Here is a 23457-nt window from a genome sequence, read left to right as displayed (position 1 = left end):
TGTGAGTTTGAGCTCCACATTGGGCTCTGTGCTGATAGCGTGGAGCCTGCTTGGGATTCTCTGTCTCCCTCTCTCTCTGCGTTCCCTGCTCATTCTTTTTCTCTCTCTCTCAAAAAATAAACATTTAAAAAATAAATAAAGATGAAAATAAGAAAACAAGGATGTCAAAATAAGTCCAACAGGTGAATGTTAATGGTGTGTAATGCGATGACAGATAAAGGATTTATACAGAAAAGCAATAGCTTTAGCAGAAAAGAACTTAAGATGAGTTAAGAGTACTGGAGAGTACGGGAAAATGTCAGGTTGTAAGACGTTGAATAAGATGTTGGCAGTGAGTCCTTCCTTCTCTAGCGACTTCACTGCAAAGAGGAAGAAAGCTTATTTTGTATAAAGCATTTACATATCATTGAAATTATCAATCCAATCTATTGTTCCTCTCTAATAATCTAAGAACAGGTTCTAATGTTCTTCAAAGAAGGAAACACATTCAAATATTTGTTCACTTAATCCATTTATTCAAATATTCATTTGTTAGAGATATTTGGGTACCTAGTTTATGCCAGGTATATAGTAGTAAGTATAGAGGCGCCCAGGGGGAACAAATCAAACCTGAGACCTGTCTCAGAGTTTATAGTCTAATGAGGAAGACAGAAATCAAACAAGTAGTCCCAGAATGACTGTGTACTCACAAATGTCATTATATGAGAGAGAAAAGTACAAAAAACCTAAATTGCCTTGGGGGACTGATAAAAGGCCTCTTGGTGAAGTGGAATTTAAATGGAGAATTAACTAAGTAATGGGTTGAGAGTTCTGGGACATGGACACAGCTTGTGCATAGGTCCTAAAAATTCATCTTGTATCTCCAGAGCCTCACAAATAGTAGGTGCTCAATAAACATTTATGGAATAAACTTCAAGATCTTACAGCATTCAGAAAATCTCTCCCAGGAACACAACCCATACATACAGAAAAAAAGAAAAAAAGAAGAAGAAGAAGAATTACCGGCACAGAGAGGTGTTATCTGGAACAAAAAATAATAGCAGAACAAAAAAAAAAAATTATGTGAAGAAGTGACTGAAATATTATGCATATTATAGTTGTATGGGACAACATACAAAACTAATTATGCACTTAAGTGGGAAAAGATAATAAGTGTATTTTCTTTAGAAATATGAAAACATGTGAAAATTAAGAATAATACAGGTCCTCACATGTCAACTGATAAAATTAATCAACTAGCAACCATCCAATTTACATTCCGTATATAAAACTGCAAATTCCTTCTATTTTGAAGGAATTCTTCCAGTCAATTTTCAGACAAAGCTCATTCCCACCAACTCCATCCATGCTGGTCCCCAAAGAATTACAGTGTTAACCTTAGTAACACCTTACATTTCCATAAGGCCTTATATTTCTATAAAGTCTCTTCCATACATTATATTTTTGCTATCATCATTGGCTTCTTCCATATGATTTTTATTATTTTATAGGTCAGTATAATGTGCTGTATGTACAAATCAGCAAGGAAGAAGTGGCTCCTGGTTCCCCACACGGGACCCCAAGGGATTTATTGTTCACCACTGGCATTTTAAGTATCACATATTTCTTTTTAACACCCTTATCTAGGAAAGGAATCAAGTGTATGTAAAATAGACCACTTCATAAGTTTGAAAAACTAAGAAAAATCATTTAAATCTTAATGTCCTAACAAAAACACTGCTATAGATTTGTGAAGTGTGTTTCTACCTATGTTTTATGTGTATCTCTAATTTTTCTGATAATAAATTATACATGCTCACTGGAAAAAACACAATTTAGATAATGAAAGTCCTCTATAACTCCACCCCACTTCTCCACCCGAGAAAACTATTGCTAAGGGTTTGGAACAAAATCTTCCAGATTTTTTTCCCTTTGGCTATGCAGGTCCACAATCCCTTATCTACTGTCCTATTATTCAAAAAGCTCCAAAACCCGGGGCACCTGGGTGATTCAGTTGGATAAGTGTCCACTCTAGATTTTGGCTTAGGTCCTAATCCTACAGTTCATGGGTTCGAGCCTCACGTTGGACTCTGTGCTGGCAGTGCTGAGCCTGTTTGGGATTCTCTCTTACTCTCTCTCTCTCTCTCTCTCTCTCACTCTCAAAATAAATAAATAAACTAAAACAAAACAAAACAAAACTCCAAAACCCAAAACACTTTTATAACATTTGTTGTCAAAATCTGATTTGAACATACATAATGTCATTTGTAATCTTTATATATCCCACTTAGTGTGAATATTCATGTGTCGCTGCAGAAGCATTAATGTTTTTGATCACAGGGTGCCATCCAACCCCCTTAGTAGAGCCATTATTTAATAGATGACACATGGCCCTATGAAAGATTGAAAAATCCTGAATTCAGAAACACACTTTTTTAAAGTTTATTTTATTTATTTTTGAGAGAAAGAGAGAGAGAGCAAGAGGGAGAGAAAAAGTCCCAAGCAGGCTCCCTCCTCGCTCAATACAGAGCCCAACGTGGGGCTCAAACTCACGAACCATGAGACCATGACCTGAGCCGAAACCAAGAGTCAGATGCTTAACCAACTGAGTCACCCAGGCACCCCCAAGTCTACATCCCTTACTTGAACTATTGGAATCAAGTGTGTTTCTGGGGAGCGCCTGGTTAAGCGCTCAGGCTCAGTCAGTTAAGCGTCTGACTCTTGGTTTCGGCTCAGGTCATGATCTCACAGTTGTGGGTTCAAGCCCTGCATCGGGCAGCTTGGAGCCTGGAGCCTGCTTTGGATTCTGTGTCTCCCTTTCTCTCTGCCTCTGCCCCAATTGTGCTATCTCTCAAAAATAAATAAATGTAAAAAAAAAAAAAATTAAAAAATAAAAGATTCTCTCCCTTTCCCTCTGCCCCTCGCACACACACAAACTCTCTCACTTTATTTTTATTATTGCCATGCTAATTTTCTTTCTTTATTTTTTACTATGAAATTTATTGTCAAATTTGTTTCCATACCACAACCAGTGCTCATCCCAACAGGTGCCCTCCTCCATGCCCATCACCCACTTTCCCCTCCCTCCCACCCCCCCACCAACCCTCAATTTATTCTCAGTTTTTAAGAGTCTCTTATGGTTTGCCTCCCTCCCTAACACACACACTCTCTGAAAAAAAAACAAAAACAAAAAAAAACCTACACTTGTACGAATATTACTATCATTAACACTATTTCAGAAACAGACCATATACCATAAATACTTCTCTGCAATTAGATTTTCCAACGTGATAATACATCAGACCTATCTCTGCACATCAATTCACTGTGCTCTTTAACAGCCCTCTGGACACATGTGAGGAGTAGTAGGACAGGAAGAATGAGGGGAACCCTGACTTTAAGGAAAGGGTAAATAATTCAAAAGGAGACCCACAGGAATGGTTAGGGAGGAAGTCTACAAGCAAAGAACAGGTATCACAGAATTCAGAGCCAGAAAGGCTCTTCGGGACAACAGCCTCATTTTTCTGTTAGAAAGCTAACCTGGGGTAGACAGAGGTGATGACTCCCTTACATTCCTGCTGCCATTTAGCGGGCCACCTGCCACCGGAGCCCCAGGGTCCTACTTCTGCGCTCCACACTCACTGCGGCTGCTCTGAGACTCCGTACCCCAAAAGGTGAGGGCACGATTAGCTATGAAAACTGTGGGAGCGGCTTTCTCCATGCAGACGCGCAGACTGCTCCCGGGGTTAGTGCAAGCTGCTAATACAGAAGTCTGTTCGTCCACCACCGTGAACAGTAGCCGTGCAAACTCAGCAGCTTGTGCTTTTATAGCTTTGTCGCTAAACAGAGACAGGTATGGGAAGCCATCCCCAATTACTAAGAATTCAAGCTGGATGTTCACATTTAGGTTGCTTTCTCTCAAATCAAGCCACCGTAGGCCACGAGCATGTCATTTTCTTTACTAACCTTGATTTGCCTTTTTGGGCCCCACAGAGCTAACCCCATTATCAAAGAACACTGACACTATTCCACCAGCTGGGAAACCACCAACACCGGACGAGTCTCCTCCAGAATCTCCCCACCCCTCGCTGTGCCCCCAAAACCACTTGGTTCATTCAAATGTGTCCCTCCCAACAAGCAAGAATGCTTTCGTTTACATAAAGCAAATCTAAAATGTGCATATATATCCAAATCCTGGAATTCACAATACAGAAGAGCAGAGGAAAAAAGAGTGAATCTACAGAATATCAGCAGGCCTTTTCCTCTCCTCCTCCACACAGGCCCCAACCACCATGTCTACCCCCCTCCCCGTCACGCTTACAGCAGCAAGTGGGACGGACGCAACTTGGCCAACCCTTTGCTAGAAGCACCATCTGTGAGAATAAAGTTTATAAACATATACTTCCAGAATCCTGCGGCCCTTAAAAGGAACCCCCACCTCACAAAGACTGTGGAAATAAATTACAGTAATGCAGCCTTCTCTTAAGACACCCGGGGCTACAGCCCAGTCAATCCTGTGGGGGGAAATGAAAGCTTTTCAACAGAGTATCACAAAACCTCTGCCATGTCCTGAGGACCGCTTCAATTCTATAAATTGACTGAGAAGTTAAAAACACATGTAGTGTGCTCATGTACCCTGGGGTCCTAATACACAAAGCAAAGCGGTGCTTCACCAAAGCCCACCCATTTCCAGAATCTACCCACTTCCACAGCTGTGGCTGCCTGGAACAGACTGGCTCTTACAGGGAAAGCTAGAGAATAACCTGTACAATCCCACCCCCAGACACCAGGGGACTGATCTCCGAGTATTGTAAGATGGAAGTCAGCGAGGTTATTTTGAAGTTACATGAGGGTCTAAGCTAAGAGAAGGGCTTTTACACGGTCAGCACAGTGGACACCTCGACCCCACAAAGGAGCAGTAACAATATCCCCCTCCCTTCCTCCCCAGGACACTGGGGAAAGCGTAGTCATGCAGGCTGTTGAGCTTCCCCAGTAGACACAGACACAGGGGAGAGAGGACATTCTTTAGTGTCTTGGAGAAGCAGGAGACTGATGAGAAGTGAGGAGAGAGACCCTACCGCACTTTCTAGTCTGTTTCAGATAGGGCTCCAAAAGGCAATGAGATGTTCTTAGTCTCTTGAGGAGTATGGAACCTGAAGATGAGGCATAAACTCTGACCAAATAAATTACTTTCTATAAAAGCCCATAGATCTAAATATCTGTCAGTTCCCTTCTCTCTGTTTTTACACTGTGTACAAAGCAGCCTGGCAAATGCATGTGCTGGTGTTTTCTGGGGCCCGGGGGCTGACGGGTGGCCTTTGGATGGGCTACAGTCTCATCCTCAGCCCTGACGGGAGAGGGAGGAGGGAGAGAGAGAATGCAAATAGGAGTGAACTCAAAAGACAACACACAAAGTGTTACACAAACGTCGGTTATCTTCCCAGCTCTGCTTCCTATAGCACTTCATGCAGACCTTTTTGGGACATTTATAACAGATTATTTTGTCACCGTTCTCTGTGTAGTTACTGTATTCATATTTGTATCCCAAGCACAGTCCTGGCATAGCACAGGCACTTGCTAAATACAGTATTTGTGACCCAGCCATGAACACAGGAACGACCATATACTTAGGCACCATCCAGAATTTCTGAAGCCACGCGCACTGTTCCCCACCCCGCACCAGAACAGTAGCAGGTTTCCGTTGGCACAGTGTGCAGGCAACAGCTCTACGCTCCCACAGTACAGGACTGGGTCTGCGCCCAAACCTTCCTTCCCCCTTTTACTGGATGCGTGTTCCTAGAGAATTTACTTAACCTCTCAGAGCTTCCATGTCCTCATCTGTACAATGGGGACCATAATATCTACCTCAACAAGACTGCCAGGAGATCAAATAAGCTAAGAAGTATTAAAGACTGGTATATAGTCCTCCATACATGTGGAGAGGGCAGCAGGAGACAGCAGAAAGAGCACTGTATCTAGAGTCAGACCTAGGCTAGAGTCAGATAGGTCACGGGCTGTGTAAACCGCTCTGTTTCCTCAGGAATGGAGGTGATGCTCTGGCTGCCTCAGAGCATCACTGGAAGGGTCAGAGTAGGAAACAGGGAAAACACCTTGAAACCTGTAAAGGGCTAAGCAAACGAGCCGCCACTTACAAGTCTCAAGTGCAGACTTTTAAGAATATCAAGTGATACTCCCCCTCGCCCATCATGCTATCAAATTCGCGGAATGAATCCATGGAACCACACTTCCCACAGCTGCCTCTGCGTCAGTCTGTCGGCCAGACAAGCAATGCCCAGTGGTCACCTGCTGTGTGCCAGGCATGTGCTGGCGGCTGATGATGCTGACGGACTGTGGACCTTGCCTTCAAGCCTTCAAGATGCCTACAGTCTCAGGGGGATGACTCATCAATTACAAATAATCATGTGCAAAGTGCCACCAGGCAGAAGAGCCAGTTGGGATGAAAGCGTAAAATGGGGGCAGAGGTGGTAACCCTGAGCCTGGAGGACTCACAGGAAAGGCCACATTACCCAGGGTTACTGAAAATGTCGTTTGGTGACTGTGACAGAGAGGAAGGAGAGGAAAAGGTCAGCCGCAGAAATTATATACTGAAGCCAGTGTGCAAACCAGCTCAGAGCACAGCTTCCTAAAATTAAGAACATAGGTAATAAAAATGCTTCCCTTTTACTGGACCCAATAAAGAACGAGAGAAGCTTCTCTCTGTCTCAACACAATCAAAGTAGAAAAGTGGCTTCCTTCACCTGAGGCTCACACATCAGAAGTGGAGGCAAAGCTTTTGTTTCCCTCCATCTGCCAACAAGCCTTGTCCTACCTCCCACCTTTCCAGACAGCACATGCTTTAAATGGCCCCATGTTTTCATCCACCCGGCCCTTTCCTTCTCTTCGTTCAAAACGCACTTTCTGGCCACATGCCTCCAGACCATTCGAAAGTAGGAGGAGTCCCGGACACAGCCACAATCAGCCTTCTCTATGGCACACTGCTCTGGCTGTGACCCCCTCCCTGAGAACATCAACCGTGCGGTCTGACATTTAGGAAGACATGAAAACATCAGTGCTGACCAAAATGGAAGCCTGGTTACCAAATAAACCGGTCAAAGATCTCATCAGAAAGAGGAATGGAAAGGACCCCGGGAATTCCCCTGTGGGTTTCTAAGCTCTGTCGGCACCTGGAAGAATGGGTTTGGGGAGCCCAATGGCATAAACTCCCCTCCCCCCATACCCATTCATCCCCTCTCCTCATCCCACTGCCTCAGCCATGCTCATTAAAGTGTATTTAATGCCATTGCCTACAAAACCTGGGTCCTCTTCCTTTCTATTTTGGTCAAAGGTGGTTGCGTTGTCCTACACCCCAGGAAACTTCGCCGACTGAATGAAGTTAACACTGCCGGTGTAAAACAGATTTTTAATATCTAACACTTCAGATCTGCCAATGTAAATTACTAACAAGGTTCACTGCTAGTTATATTAGGCTTCTGGGGGTGTAAAACAGAAGCATTACTAACCAAAATCTGATGAAAAAGGACTCAGTACCTCTGAGGGGTCTACATTAGGTTTATCACCTCCACTAGCTTCTAGTTAACATTCACCACCACTTAGGGGTAACTAAATCCAAGCCAAGAGCACAGAGCTCCAGAAAATTGAGATTCCAGAATAAACTACAGATGCTCCAGGAGGCCCAGAAACACCACTCTTTTCCTAGCGGGCAAGAGGTACTCTGGCCAGCAACCAGCAGGTATGGACACCCCAGCCAGGGAGAAGGCGGCTGCAGGAGGAGGAGAGCATGAATACACCTGCACGGACGCTTTCCATGCAGCCTTGAAGATAATCAGAAAAATACTACCAGTACAAAATTGTCATTTATACCGCAACACCCTATCCCCGTGGCTCCGCGAAAATAGTTAAATAAAAAGTAGGTGCATTTTTGGGAGCACCTGCTCAGTGGGTTGAGCGTCTGACTCTTTGATTTCGACTCAGGTCATGATGTGATGGAGGCTGGGCTTGGAGCCTGTGGGTTCTCCCTCTCCCTCTGCCCCTCCCTGCCTCACGTGTGCGTATGCGCATGCGTGTGTGTGTGCACGCTCTCTCTCAAAAAAAAAAAAAAAAGGGTAGGTGCATTTTTAAAAAGCAACTAAGTCAGTATTCTCTCTTTACCTTGGCAAAATCAAACCACCTTAGATTAGCAGCAGAATGACGGCCTCTCCTGAATTTTCACCAAAATCCCTTCAGTTTGAGGAATACCTATTACTGGCTTCCCTCCCCCCCAGCCCACCTCTTGCCAACCAAATTCAAAGAGACTCAATGAATGAATGAATGAATGAATGAATGAGTGAATAAATAAATAAATAAATAAATAAATAAATAAGACAGATAAACTGAAGAACAGATTATAAAGTAAGGGGCAGCAGACAAACCCAAGTAAATATCTGCTAAAACCCCTACACCATCCCTAAACTATGCTTAAACATGACTTGTGAGAACGTTGACGTCATCCGCTAATGATGGAATGAAAGATAAACGAGAAGAACTTAAATGCTTAGGGAAAATAACTCATTTCAAAGATCATTCCTATAATGGCTGTTTGGTTGAAGTCCAGGACTGAGGGTAGACTTTAAATCAAGCTCACATTAACAGAATGGTTCACAAAACACAGGCAGAAAGATGTGCAGTGGCAGTATTGGCTCTCACTTGCTTGGCTCATGAAAGTTTTATTCCTTTACAGACTTCTGCATCAAGGTCTTATCACACACACAATAAAATATGTGATCCCTAAAAGTGTTCATGTACCTGTTTTCCCTAGATAAGCTCCTCGAGGGCAGAGAACCTATCTTTATTTCTGCACATTCCATGTCTAACATAACCTCAGACACATAATAATTGCTTCAACAAAGTCGTGAACGTATTGGCCAATTAATCGCTAATCTAAAACTATCTTTTTTTTAACTTTTTGTTAATTTTTTTAATTTACATCCATGTTAGTTAGCAGATAGCACAACAATGATTTCAGGAGTAGATTCCTTAGTGCCCCTTACCCATTGAGCCCATCCCGCCTCCCACAACCCCTCCAGCAACCCTCAGTTTGTTCTCCATATTTATGAGTCTCTTCTGTTTTGTCCCCCTCCCTGTTTTTAGATTATTTTTGTTTCCCTTCCCTTATGTTCATCTGTTTTGTCTCTTAAAATCCTCATATGAGTGAAGTCATGATATTTGTCTTTCTCTGACTGACTAATTCCACTTAGCATAATACCCTCCAGTTCCATCCACATAGTTGTAAATGGCAAGATTTTATTCTTTTTGATTGCCGAGTAATACTCCATTGTGTGTGTGTGTGTGTGTGTGTGTGTGTGTGTTTATACATACCACATCTTCTTTATCCATTCACCCATCGATGGACATTTGGGCTCTTTCCATACTTTGGCTATTGTCGATAGTGCTGCTATAAACGTGGGGGTGCATGTGTCCGTTCGAAACAGCACAACCGTATCCCTTGGATAAATACCTAGTAGTGCAATTGCTGGGTCATCGGGTAGTTCTATTTTTAGTTTTTTGAGGAACCTCCATACTGTTTTCCAGAGTGGCTGCACCAGCTTGCATTCCCAATTTTAAAACTATCTTCAAAGGAGAAAAAAGGCCATTGGTGTGGGCTACAGCCTCCAACACTGGGAAATGCCTCTGGCTACCTCCTGTTACTGTTTGTAGAATCTATCCAAAACGTGATGCAGTGCACTTGTGCTGACACACTCAACTGTGCCTTTACCTAGCAATTCACTGTTCAGTTAAGAGAACACGCAGTTAAAGAGAAAAGAAGTGTCCAGTATAGCAAGTGCAGTGTTTGAAGGGAGGTTAACCCCAGAGATCAAATTTGTGCTCTGTGATCATTTGATACTTCACTCATTAAATTGCTAAGCTGCCAACGTTAATTTGGGGAAGCGCTGTGCTATCTGAGGACCTGTCATCTGCGGTAGAATCACACACAGCAGAAGACATCCATCCTTCCTCTCTGGGGCCTTATAAACAATTAAACCCTTGCTAATTTCTCTACCACTTTATCAGAACTAAGAAATAGATACCCTTAAAAGGCAAATAGATGGGAGTTCATCTTGCAGTTTTTTTGTTTTGCCTCCTATCAATCACCTGAAGTGGGCATGATGGGGGCTGGTGGCTCTACACAGATGCTCAAACTCTAGCTCCATCACTAAGTCGAAGCAAGCATCTTACCCTCTGCTGCCTCCCAAGTAGAGAAGACATACTATCTCCAAGGTGTTCTGACAACAGACTAGGTTAACGCATGTGAGCACTCAACCTGGCACCTAATTAACCCTTACTGAGTATCTACGATGATTAGGCATTACCCCATCTCCCTGCCCCATTTATCACTTCTCTGCCCCTCTGAACACAGTAGCAGAACTCTTAGAAGGAACAAGTTGAGACTCATGGTGGAGGATCATCTGTCCTCTTCAGCATGCACGGTGCACACTTGATTCCCATCACCGTCAAATTGCTGTTGGAGGCTCTGTCCATCTACTCTCCATAAATACATGTTACAAGTTTTAGTCCACGGACGAGGAAAAGATACAAATGACATACTACTTCTGCATAGTGGTCAACGTTAACTAGACACCTCATGTAAGCTCCTCCCTTTTTACTTGAGGTCTAATACCTACACAGTCTGGGGAAATTAAGTATTAAGGAGAGACTCTTACAAAAGCCAGCTTCAAAGGGACCCCAAGTGACAGAGACTTTAGGGAGAGATGGTGCTCCACAAACGTGCTCTCTGGAAAAGGGGGTGAGAGGGGAGATTGTCTATGTGTGAGTATCTTAGGTCTGGCTACCCTAAAAATAGTGGAAACAGGAAAATGATTTGTGAGGAAATATACTAGAAAAAGGAACTGAGAGAGAATGAGTATGCGGCCTAGTATAGTGACAAGGACAGAAATGAGCCCTTAGCATGTCTGAGGTCATTCTTCCAAAGCAGAACCCAAAAAACTGTCATGTAAAGCCACATAGTTGGTAAGCAATTCCAGTCTAGCCTCAATCACTCAACTGGAGGGCAGGACAGTCACGGGGATCTAAAATTTAAAAAATTTGTCCTGGATGATTTGTAAGTAAGGTTCCTTGGTTCCTAGAGCTTTAAGGAGCTAGCAAATGTGGATCTGATTAAAACAGAAGGTTACACAGACAAGCCACGGAAGGAACTTCTAGAAGTCACACACACACACACACACACACACACACTCACCCAAGCAGAGATCAATAGGGTCAGGACGTTCATCAGAGCAGACCTGGAAGTGACCACTCCACCTATCTCACTGACAGACAAACCTGTTGATTACAGACCCAGGCGCTGCCCCAAGCTGTACCTGCAGCTGTTTGACGGCCTCACAGCTGGCTCTGCAGCCCTGAAAAGAGCAGGTTTGGTCACACAGCAACCTTCTGGCACTTTCCACCAGCTCTTTTTCTTGAAATTGGGTTACAAACATTAAGCACGTCATGCAACAAATCACCAAAGGGGGGAAAAGATGAAATCGGCCACTAAAATCCCGGCTTGAAGTGTGCTATACGCGTCACACAACAGCTTCCTTTTGTGGAAATGCCTGGCACAGAGTGGACCCTTTTGCCTGTTTTGATTTGCATCACAAAACACCTGTACTGATGTGGCTGGGAAATGCCAGGCACCACGGCACTTGACTGTTGCCCTACTTCCCATGGGCTCAGTGAAGCTAGGTCTCTCGTATTTATTTCCTTTTCTTCTTACGCAGCCAGTGACATGAAGCAGCCATCCTGGCAGTGGACGTGAATGACATCAGAATTCTCAAGAGCTGGGAGAATTTCAGAGATCTCTCACTTCACCAATGGCCAGAACCAAGGCTATGCCTCTTCCGTCCCAAGCCCACGAGCAAGCGGTGTCCCTCACGTGGCAAATTCAATGGTGCTCCAAAGGTATAGTGACATAATTTTAGGATCATGAGAGGAGATTGCTAGAAGTAGAAGTCACCATCCAGAAGAGCCACCGTGCATAAAACACCTGTGCAGCATGAAGGTGACAAGATTCTGGGGTTAGAAGAGTTACACTTAAGAACCGTCAGATGGAATACCACTCAGTCATAAAAAAGAATGGTATTTGCAACAACATGGATGGACCTAGAGAGTACTCTACTAAGTGAAATAAGTCAGACAGAGAACGACAAATGCTGTGTGATTACACTTACATGTGGAACCAAAAAAAAAAAAAACAAAACAAAACAAATGAAAAACCACTCTCAAATACAGAGAAGAAACTGGTGGTTGCCAGAAGTGGATAGGGAGGGATGAGATCAACGAAGGCGATTAAGAGGTACAAACTTCTAGTTATAAAACAAGTCACAAAGATGAAAAGTACAGCATAAGGAATATAGTTATTATAACATGTTGTACAGTGTGGACACTTACCATGGTGAGTACTAAATAATGTACAGAATTGTGAAATCAATATACTGTACACCTGAAATTAATATAACACTGTATGTCAATTCACTTTACGAATTAAAAAAAAGAATTAAGAAAAAAAAAAAAAAAACCTCTCAGGATCCTAAGCCCAGGAGAAAGCCAAGGAGTCAGGCTCTGCTTCCACACAGAAGATGGGGACCTGGAAAACCCCTGTTCTAGACAATCCAGCTCTGTTTCCTTGACGCCAAATAGGATTCCACCCATTTCAGTCTAACAAAGCTATAGGCAAAACTCTTTTTAATCAACTTTTGTACTTTCACTATGTGTCACACGCTTTAGTTAAGCAATGACTATTACTCAAAATACTGCTTGATTACAAAAAGTGGCCAGGTACTACATTTAGATAAAAATACTTTTCAGTGCACATTAGATACATGTTCTGTGTTTGAAATAAAAGTCTAAGGAAACCTGTCTGTCTTCCCTGTATTGCCTAGTTCTTATTTTATCACAGCTCCAGAACGAATGAAAATCCCACCAATAAAATTTAAGACCCTCTTTTCCTTATAGGGTAGTCTTTTCATAGTTCTCTAAGAGAAGTTGACCAGTCTTAACACAGAAGTCTTCTCTATCCCACCTAGTGTCTTCTTTTTCAATGAGCTGGTCACTATTTCTCTAAAGGACCATTCTATTGGAAGATCTCTCCCTCAGGCTATAATCATTGGAGATTCATTAATTTCCTAATTGAAGTTAATGTTAAACCTTTCTCCAGATAATACACTAACCTCTGAGCCATTCCTTTCACTTATCAATCCAAATAACCAGACTACTGTGGGGACTGCTCCACTGTAAACACCAACCAGGCAATAAACACAAAGCACAGTTAACAGTGGGCCACTCAGAAAAAAAGTAAAGGCAGAAAAAAAAGCAGGCACTCAGAAACAAAGTAAAGGCAAGAAGCCTGTGCAAGAGGAACCACAGATTCATTTGGAACAGTATCTGCTGATCCACGGAGAAGCTACTGCCTCAGTCAGAGGTAAAGCTTCTCTGTCTTGAAGTGATGCTACCCAGTTCCTGGACCTTCACAAGCAGCTTCTACAGGGCATTGTTTAAGGTCAGCTGGTAGAGAAATTCTAAGTGACTTTTCTGAATGCTAGTCTCCAACAGATCATTTAAGACATCTAACGATCAGTTCTTAGGTGGTAATCGGTAAACCTGGCTTTAAGACTTCACACTGGACCAGAACACACTGGAAAATGTGCAGTGAGAGATGGAAAGATCTGTTGCATTTTCAACGAGGGCTAAGACACCTCCACCCTGTGGGTTCTGCCATGCAGCCACAACAATGACAGTGGCGAAGGGCAGAGTTCCTGTGGAAACACTTACAGTGCAATTCTTCTGGTGGAAACAGGCCTCTGAAAAAACAAAGGCTTTGCACCAACAGTGCATCGTGATGGAGTCCAGCGGAATGGTGGGTCTGGGGCGGAACATTCAGAGCCGAAGCCAAGAATAAATATTAACGTCGCATACGTGAAGCTGAAACTCTCTCGCTAATTAAACCACAAAACCTGCAGATATGACATATCCTGGTATCTTCAGATCTTCAAGCAGCAGCTCATTGACTAACTCATAATCAAGGGCATCTCTCCAAGGCTCTTCTGCAGCTAGGAAAGGACAAACCACAATAAGCTACGTTTATATGAGTTAGGTTGATCATATTATATGCTAATAAATGAGTTGGCTCCACCTTCAGCAACCTTCTGCTTGAATTTAATTACTGGGTTAGCCTTTAAAAGGGCACGCCCTCCACCTGCAAATGAGTTTGGCACTCGTGTTCAGAAGACAGCTGGACATCTAGACCACACTCTGCCCCTCCCATGAGATAGCCCAGTTCTACTACAGGGGCAAGCCACCAAGCTTACGACCACAGGGCCACCCCCAGACGAGTCTCAACTTCACACTGACTTTTACCACCTCCGGTGTAAAGAGGAGAACCTTTTCTCACCCCTCACCCCAAGGCATCCAATTCAACCATTTATTCAGCACCTATCAGGGGACACGCACTGAGAATAAATGAGAACAGACCAAGACAATCCCCTACCGTCATGAACTGTGTTCCTGTTAATAGAATGAACCAGGAACAATTTGCTTTTAAAAAGCACTTAAGTCGGGGCGCCTGGGTGGCTCAGTCGGTTGGGCGTCCGACTTCGGCTCAGGTCACGATCTCGCAGTCCGTGAGTTCGAGCCCCGTGTGGGGCTCTGGGCTGATGGCTCAGAGCCTAGAGCCTGCTTCCGATTCTGTGTCTCCCTCTCTCTCTGCCCCTCCCCCGTTCATGCTCTGTCTCTCTCTGTTTCAAAAATAAATAAAATGTTAAAAAAAATTTAAAAAAAATAAAAAGCACTTAAGTATTGTTAGCCCCCCTCAGTCAGTTAAGCATTTGCCTCTTGATTTCAGCTCATGATCTCGCAGTTTGAGTTTGAGCCCCGGGTCAGACTCCGCACTGACAGCGCTGAGCCTACTTGGGGATCTCTCTCTCCTCTCTCTACCCTTCCCCCGCACTCTCACACACTCTCTCTCAAAATAAATAAATATTTAAAAACATTAAAAAAAAAAAGTATTGTAGCTCTGTGTAAAATGACCCATACAGATAAAAATTCCATGGGAAAAATACCAATTTCCAAGGGGGAAATGGAGAAAGGTATTTGTACCACCTCAAACCTAGTTAATACTGACTTACCCTGAACACTGAACTCAAATATCACCTCCTCCAGAAAGTCCTTTCTCAATGCCCAGGTTTGCAATCCCTAACATTCATTTTTATTACCGCAGACATCTCTATTCCTAAACTCAGCTACTCTCCGATGGAACAGTGGGCTTGTGCTGTCTTCCCCACCACCAAGGGGAGCAACTTGAACTTTGCCCATCCAGCACCTAACACAGTCTCTGTCCATAGCAGGTGCTCAGTGAAGGCTGTCGGCTGACACATGGAAGCGTCCTGGCATGTGGATATGCATGCTCAGGCCTGTCAGTGGGTGTGTTTGTAGTTACAAGGAGAGTGACATATTTTTTCTGTGTAACCTCCTTCATCCTCTTATCTTTTCTAGTGTTGTTATATAACAAGCCTTCGATGCAAGGTACACAGGAATACCTGCCCTCCTCACCCAATATGCACTGGAAATGAAGTGAATTAAATAAGAGGAGAAGAAAACCTAACTCGCTTGTTTGTATGTACATCCTGAACTGGACACGAGGAGAGGTAGGAGACAGAACGGGGGAGGTAGGCAAGGCCAGACTCCTGGGAATCTTCCCAGGAAGCCTGAACTTTATGGGCAATGGGAAGCCTTTAAAAGATTTCCAGCAGGACACAGGTTAGGCTTGAGCTGTGGACAGCTCATCCAAGCAGCTCTGTGGAAGGTGGACTTGAGGGAACAAGATTTGACTCATGGAGATTACTTCCAACGCTATTGCAATAACCCACCTATAGGACAAGGGCCTAACAGGTGTGGTACTGATGGAAAAGAAGAAATTGATTCAACAAGTATTTAGCGAGCCGGTTCAGCAGAACTTGGCAATTGATAGAAATGGCGAAATGGGTAAGAGAGAGAAAATTCCACAATGATGCCTAGAGGACTGAACAATGCTGAGACTAGTTCCAAGTAAATGGACAGAGGAGCAGGTTAAGGGGAAAGATGGAATATTTAATTGTGGACAGTGTTGACCTGGAGATGCCTCATGGATGTCCAAATAGGTCTTCCCAGCAAGTATACTAGATGTGAGACCTTGGACTTGTTCTGGCACCTCCCTAAGCCACAGTTTCCTCAGGTAGAACATGCAGCTACCTGGTACCTGTTCATGCCTCATGGGATGTCGTGAGGATTGATGGAGACAGAGTATAAAGCCCTTTGCCCTGAGCTGCCCCGGTCCTAGAAGCAGAAGCGGAAAGTGGGCTCAGGGACAAAAATGGGAGACAAAGCATTGCAAGTCCTTGGCATATGCACAATATGGTTAAGATTGTGAAAGCAGAGATCATTTGAAGTGAAGAAGACAGCGATAAGGACAAAACCCCAGGAAATGCCAATATTTAAAAGAACCTCAAGGAGAAAGTAGCAGCCAACAAGACAAATAAGAAGTGACATGATGGCATAGTCATTCCCGGGCTTTGCCCGAATGGTATCCATGCAAACTGAGAAGAGATGAGGGGAGACACTGAGCCCCACCTCGAAAGGGAAGTAAGCAAGGCCAAGGGAGGGCTGTGCAGCTCGTTCTGTTGGAGCTGGGAAGGCTGAGTGTTTAGGGAGATTTGGGCCCCCTTCCTAAAGGGAAGGTGTCAGAGGAAGGGAGAGGATGAAGGTATGGGACAGGGAACACCTGACCCAGGAAAGACATGGAGAAGACCCCAACAAGGCAGTTGGAGGCATGGGCCCCAACAGCAAGCTCACCTCACCCCAAGTCTGCCTGCAAGGGAAAGCAGGGCCAGAGGGGACATGTCACAGGTGGGAGTGGAAGTTCACTCCATCAGCTTCAGTTTTCTCGGGACATGGGTGTACTTGCCTACAGAGAATGATCTGGGTGCTGGGACACAAACAGGCTCTCCCTGGTTATAACTGACTAACCTGAGCTCTTCCAAATAATGGGCCAAGGAGGAGACAAGGAAGAAAGCAAGAGCCCGGCTAAGAGGAAGAGGGGGAGCTTGAAGAGAGTGACACTAAATAAATAAAGTGACACTTTATTATTCATTCTGCCAATTCTCTCCATGGGTTTCTTCCTTGTCATGTGAACTTTGCTGAAGCTGGACTGTCACTGAGTAACTGGACTTCAAAGTTTTAATGGAAACGATAGTAATGGAAAGCCTCGATCAATATCTTGACATGAACAATTTCAGAATCATGATTTTTCCTGTTTTAAAACAGAATCCTACATGCACAAGTTCAACAGGACCAAGTTACAGCAGGAGTCAGCAACGAGCTGTGAGAAATTCATTTCAGAGAGGAAAACGCACACTGTAGAGTCATAATGAAGCAACTTCAGGGGTCCCTTATTTACTTTGCCAGAACAGGATATTTGAAGGCAAAAAAGAAGCTTAAAAGGCAACTATCACTTCAAGGTCACAGTTAAACCATGTCCTAGTTTATGTCCCTTGTTGGTGTCCTGTTCTCACCCAGGGTGGACGGGCGGTCATGAATATATTCCTGACATATGTGTACCAGAAGACAGTCTAAGCCTTCCGGTTCTTCCTATTTTGAAAACCATCTCTTATCACCTCAACAAAAGTTAACATTTTCTTTGGGGAACCTGGGATTCAGCTATTCTTTCACATACCTTTTACATTTATTTAAATAACAAAGAATAAAAATCATGCTGGCACATTCCTTCTCTCTTAATTACTCCTGAGGCTGCTCTTAAACTCTCTGTCTCTCTCTGTCTCTGTCTCTGTCTCTCTCTCTCTCTCTCTCTCTCTCTCTCTCACACACACACACACAAAGTTTTAATGTCTCTATCTGAAATACGAATTTTTTAAAGACAAAATCTTTTAGCAAAAATGAATGGCAATGTTTGAAGCCTGAATCAGACTCCAGACATGAAAACAATGAGGAATTTCTTCATTCTACAAATGTTTCCTGAATCCCTATCACACTCAGGGCTCTTGGCCAGGGACTGGGGGTAGGCTGAGGGTCTCTGAGGGAGGCCTTCACACAGAGAGTGGTATCACTGGGCAGAAAGTAGCAGGTCAGCTTGAAGCGAGGGCAGACACCCACAAACACATTCTCATTCACCCCCAGACAGTTACAACAGCAGCACCCCAGCAAATCAATACAACCACAACTTGAGTACAGGATGTGCATGATAAGATAGTGAGGAGGCCCAGCACGGAGACTCAGAAACAATATATTCTCTGCACAGCCAAAGAGGCAACTAAGGCTTCTGAATACCCAAAACCAAGGCTGTGCTAACATCTGTGCAAACACTGTTGGGCCTTACTATGGAGCAAATGAAACTTCTGTTCTGAAAATTAAATATGCATACATCAGAAACCTCAAACTTAAAATCGACTGTGAAGGAGCTAGAACCCAATACAAGTAGCCAGTCAACAGCTAAAACTGTACCAAATCACCTTGAAAATGAGTCAATGCAGGGGAAGGGGACTTCATGTTTTTCTGCAAACCAAAATTGTTGGTACCCTTGATTTCATCCACAAATCGCAAGTTGAAATGACGCATTTTTTAGGGGTGCCTGGGTGGCTCAGTCGCTTGGGCGTCCGACTTTGGCTCAGGTCATGATCTCACAGTCCGTGGGTTTGAGCCCCGCATAGGGATCTGTACTGACAGCTCAGAGCCTGGAACCTGCTTCGGATTCTGTGTCTCCCCCTCTCTCTGCTCCTCCCCTGCTCATGCTCTGTCTCTGTCTCAAAAATAAATAAAAACATTAAAAAAAATTTTTTAAGTATAGTTTTCCTCCCTGAAAGCATGAAAGAAAAATTTACATCCAATGATGAGCATTATATGTTCCAACTTAAATCAAGGAAACATCTTCCAATGCCAACTGAAAGAGGCTATTTATCATCATTTCCCTTAACTACAGTTATAAAAATGCTCACTTCAGCTTTTGAAAGGGCTCCTTCAATCCTTTGCAACCAAATATTACAACTTTACTTCCTTCTGATGTATTATTCACACTAACTCAGACTCTTCTATCTGTCCAACATCAAATGAGCAAGCCAGCAGACTCAAGTTCAAGGCTTTGCATAGACTAACTTTGGCCAATATGGTAGTTATAGCATTTCCAGTTTCATTTCCCCAGATTCCTTGCTACATCTTTCAGAGTGGGCCTATGTACAGAATTTACCCCAAATCCCTAGGATTCCAGGGCAAAGAAGCCATCTCCTGTTCCATTAGTGAACATCTTATTGATTTACCCTCCAGAATCTTAAATAAAAAGCAAAAAGAGTAAGAAGGCTGGACTCAAAAATCCCTTCTAAAATTCTCAAAACTCCAAATTCTAAATCCCCTAAAACTAAAAACTCTAAACATCTATGTAAATAAACGTCTTCTTGTTTTCGGAGTTGATTTCAGAAAAAGCTGGGCCTGCGACTTCATTATTTAAGCACTGGCAGGTATGGTGGGGGTGGTTATGGTGACAGTGATAATTTTCTGCAGTGCTACGTGTCACACGCTGTGCTTGATGGTTTACGTAAGTCCTCACTGTATTCTCACATACGCCTGGGAGGTAGGTGCTATCTTAGGGTGAGAAAGCTGGAGCTCGCAGAGGTTGAATGGCCTCTGCTAATGAGAGGCAGAACTAATAGTTGAACCCCAATCTGGCTGACACCCAACCATCACACTATGATGCATTGATAATTATGGTAGTTGTCCAATAAATATTCCTCAAAGCCTGTACTTTGTACTAGTACTCTGTAATTGTAGATCCTGTATCCTAATTTATGTGGCTTAGGCAAAGGCTAATGTATCTTTTTACATGAAACACAGACCAAACGGATATTGAAGGGAAGGTCAGAGATACTCTGGAGATCAAGGAGATGCCAAAATAGGCATTATCCAAAATTACTCAAGTAGGCAAAACTATCCAGAGCTAATTCACAAAATTATAGTCAATAAAGCAAATAAGCTTTCAGTGGTCAGAATCAACTGTATCTAGTTATTCATAATTTTTGAGGTTTTATTTCGTGATTACTGGCACCTTATTTATTAATTCTCATCCATAAGTCTACAGTTTTGTAAAAAGAAAAGAAAAGAGAAACACTTTGGGGCCTTAACAGTTATATGACCACAGTGTAATAATTATCCTATCCCTCTAAGAATTAAAACTTTCCATTAATATGTATGAGTCTACAGAAAATAAATAGATCATTCAGAAATACAAAAATGTGAAATTAAATTCAGAATCTTTGCTTTCTTTCTCCTTTAGAAAATATGGGGCTAGGGGCACCTGGGTGGCTCAGTCAGGTAAGCATCTGACTCTTGATTTCAGCTCAGGTCATGATCTCATGGATCATGGGATTGAGCCCTCCTGGTTGGGTTTCACACTGATGGCTCAGAAGCTGCTTGGGATTCTCTCTCCCTCTCTATACCCCCCTCCCCCCACCCCCACCCCCACCACTGCAACTTATGTGCTCTCTTTCTCTCTCTCTCTCACAATAAACAAATTAACTTAAGAAAGAAAGAAAGAAAGAAAGAAAGAAAGAAAGAAAGAAAGAAAGAAAGAAAGAAAGAAAGAAAGAAAGAAAGAAAGAAAATATGGTGCTGAAGGAAATAGAGTTAAGCAAACACTTCTGTGTCACTTTAGGGGCACCCTACCCTATCCCCTATCCCCGGGAAACTTTTAAATAACCACCCCATTGTCTCAAATGCAACCATCTGAATGTCTTTCCTTGGCCATTATGATTATGTTCAGAGGCTCTTGTTAAAATATTAATATCCTTTGGAGAGTAAAAGTAACCCAAGCTATCAAAAGAAAAAAGTAATCAAAGCTATATTTCTTAAGGGTCTACTTGGTGCTGGGCACTTTTAATTTATTACATCTAATCTTCACATTAATCCTATAAGGTAGCTAACATTAGCACCATTTTCCAGAGGAGAAAACTGTCAGAGATTAAGGACCTGCTCACTGTAGCAGAACTGGGGGAATACACCGAACTTGAACTTGGTAATACCAAGTCTACCCTCTTTCCATTACCTCCTTTTTGTTTCTCCACATGTCAAACCTATTCCTACCTTTGGGCCTCTGCCTTAGCTGATCCCTCTGCTGGCTGGGTGCTTATCACTCAGGTCTCGGCCAAAACGTCACCCTCACCCTGTGAGTCTTTCTCTGTCCATTCTAGGTAAAGCAGTCATCCTGTCACACTCCATCACATCACCCTGTTTTAGTTCTCCAGGGAGCACCTAACAACCATTTGTTATTTTCATAATGACCTGTTTGCCTGTTTATTATCTACCTCTCCATGCTAGGACGGAAGCTCTGTGGGAGCCAAGATGCCGGGTGTTGTGCTCTCTGCCCTATCTCCTAGTGGAGCTGGGTACATAGCAGGCGCTCAGTAAAGATCTATGAATGGTTAAATGGCTTTTCTGCTGCCCCCACCACACACTGCGGTGATGCCGGGGAAGAATCTTGGATTCAAGTCCTCAGACCTAGATTCTAACTTCACTTCTAACCAGCTAGGGGGCTGCAATCTAGACAACCTTCACTTAGCTCAATTTCTACCATCATCAGGTCCCTTCCCAACATGTCAGTGAGGTGAGCTGAAACTCAAAGAAAATCTTATTGGGTCAGAGGGACTCAGACCATATGAGACCAGGGGTCACAAGACCAGAGCAGCAGACCAACATCACTGATTTCATCGTTTTGTCTTGGACCAACACAGCGATTCACCATAATGCTCATCACAGCTCAAAAACAAGGCAAATGTTTTAAGTATACAGATATATCCTAGCTCTTTTCATAGGGGAAAAGTTGGTATTAACAAAAGATACAAGCAAAGTCACTCAAACTGTCCTAGTTTTTTTTTTTTTTTTTAACTTTTCATCCACGGCAAACCTCAAAGAAACCCCTTCAAAAATAGAGGCTTTTGAAAATACCTAAATAACACAACCAAATAAGTCTTAAAATGGGTCATCATCTAGTATATTTTACCAGGAGCCAAAAGTAAGTGAGAATACATTTTTTAAGCACATAGCTTTCTCTAAAATGTATAGCTCTTCTTTTCAACTAGTTAATTGTCTGCTATAATCAGTTCAAGTGAAAAATGTCCTCAAATATAGGGGAAAAGATTAGAACCATGCCCTGGGAATTAGAAATTAATAAAAGCCTTATTTTTTATATCTTCCAATGGGGGTTTCTAAATTTGAAACCCCATCAGGCTTTGGGGACCAGTAATCTGGTGACACTGATCCCAGCACATTGTCAATATGCACATATATGCATTCTTCTAGAAACAGGATCCATAGCTTTCATCATCACTAAAAGGGTCAAGGACTCAAAACCAGTCTCAGAAGCACTGCTTCTGCTGAGAATTTGTTCTCAACTCTTCCATACTATGATAGAACAACAGCAAAATATAATAAAGCATTTAAGAGATCCACACCTGACAAATTAATAAATATATTCTGTTTGAGGAATTATGCTAATATATTTATGACCTTTGTGCACTCTTTCAAAAATAATTTCAGAGCTTAGAACAAATCTGAGTATCAGCAGCACGGTCTCCAGAAGAAATTTCAGAAGGAAGCAAAACTTTCATTGTCCAATGGAACCATATCTAGAACCACATAACTCTGATGCTGGAAGAGGCCACAAGAAGGGGGCTCATGACATCACAGACAAGGATACCAAAGCCTCATGTGAGGACAAGGTACAACATCATATTTAAATGCTATTAGAGGGAGATAGAAACAGTGCTATGCAAGTACAAGGAATAAATATGACTTACAAATGAAAATACAGCTTTGGGGTTTGGGTTTAAGCATTTATAGAACAGGGGCTGAGTCTAGAACATGCTCACACTGGCCCCCTATGACTTATTTTATTAATATAATGATGGGCTCTTGTTGTCCATCCTCTGACAAATTTTTTAAATTTTGTTACTTATTTTGAGAGAAAGTGCTCACTAGTGGGGAAGGGGCAGAGAGAGAGGGTCCATAGCAGGCTCCATGTTCAGTGCAGAGACTGATACTGGGCAGACCCCATGAACCGCAAGATCATGACCCAAGCCAAAACCAAGAGTCAGAAGCTTAACTAACTGATCCACCCAAGTGCCCGTATCCTCTGGCAAATTTCTTAATTTTCTTTCTTTCTTTCTTTCTCTCTCTCTCTCTCTCTCTCTTTCTTTCTTTCTTTCTTTCTTTCTTTCTTTCTTTCTTTCTTTCTTTCTTTCCTTCCTTCCTTCCTTCCTTCCTTCCTTCTTTCTTTTCTTTCTTTCCCCACAAGCACAAACTAAACCTTCTAGGCATTTTCCTCCCTGTAAGATGCAAGGGTAAAGCTTATGTAAAATTGAAGGAATTCTGCAGAAGGCAGCACTTAATAAAAAC

At 42.9% G+C, this 23457-nt stretch overlaps 1 protein-coding gene across 2 annotated transcripts in view; it reads right to left on the bottom strand.

The window, feature by feature from the left end:
- The window catches only part of PRKCH (protein kinase C eta), a 230490-nt gene that overhangs the window by 194968 nt on the left and 12065 nt on the right, over positions 1-23457 (bottom strand). The window contains exon 1 of one of the 2 annotated variants that reach the window (XM_053224525.1): positions 13804-20498. The exons of the other annotated variant lie outside the window; for it this stretch is intronic. Coding sequence (XP_053080500.1) covers positions 13804-13908 — 105 coding nt within the window. The 5' untranslated portion in view covers positions 13909-20498. Of the gene's footprint in view, positions 1-13803; positions 20499-23457 lie in introns of those variants that run through there. 2 annotated transcript variants of the gene reach the window in all.

This window comes from Acinonyx jubatus, chromosome B3 (genome assembly GCF_027475565.1).
Source record: "Acinonyx jubatus isolate Ajub_Pintada_27869175 chromosome B3, VMU_Ajub_asm_v1.0, whole genome shotgun sequence".
NCBI lineage: Eukaryota > Metazoa > Chordata > Mammalia > Carnivora > Felidae > Acinonyx > Acinonyx jubatus.
Note: the sequence above shows the minus strand (reverse complement) of the source record. Positions and strands in the feature narration are given on the sequence as shown.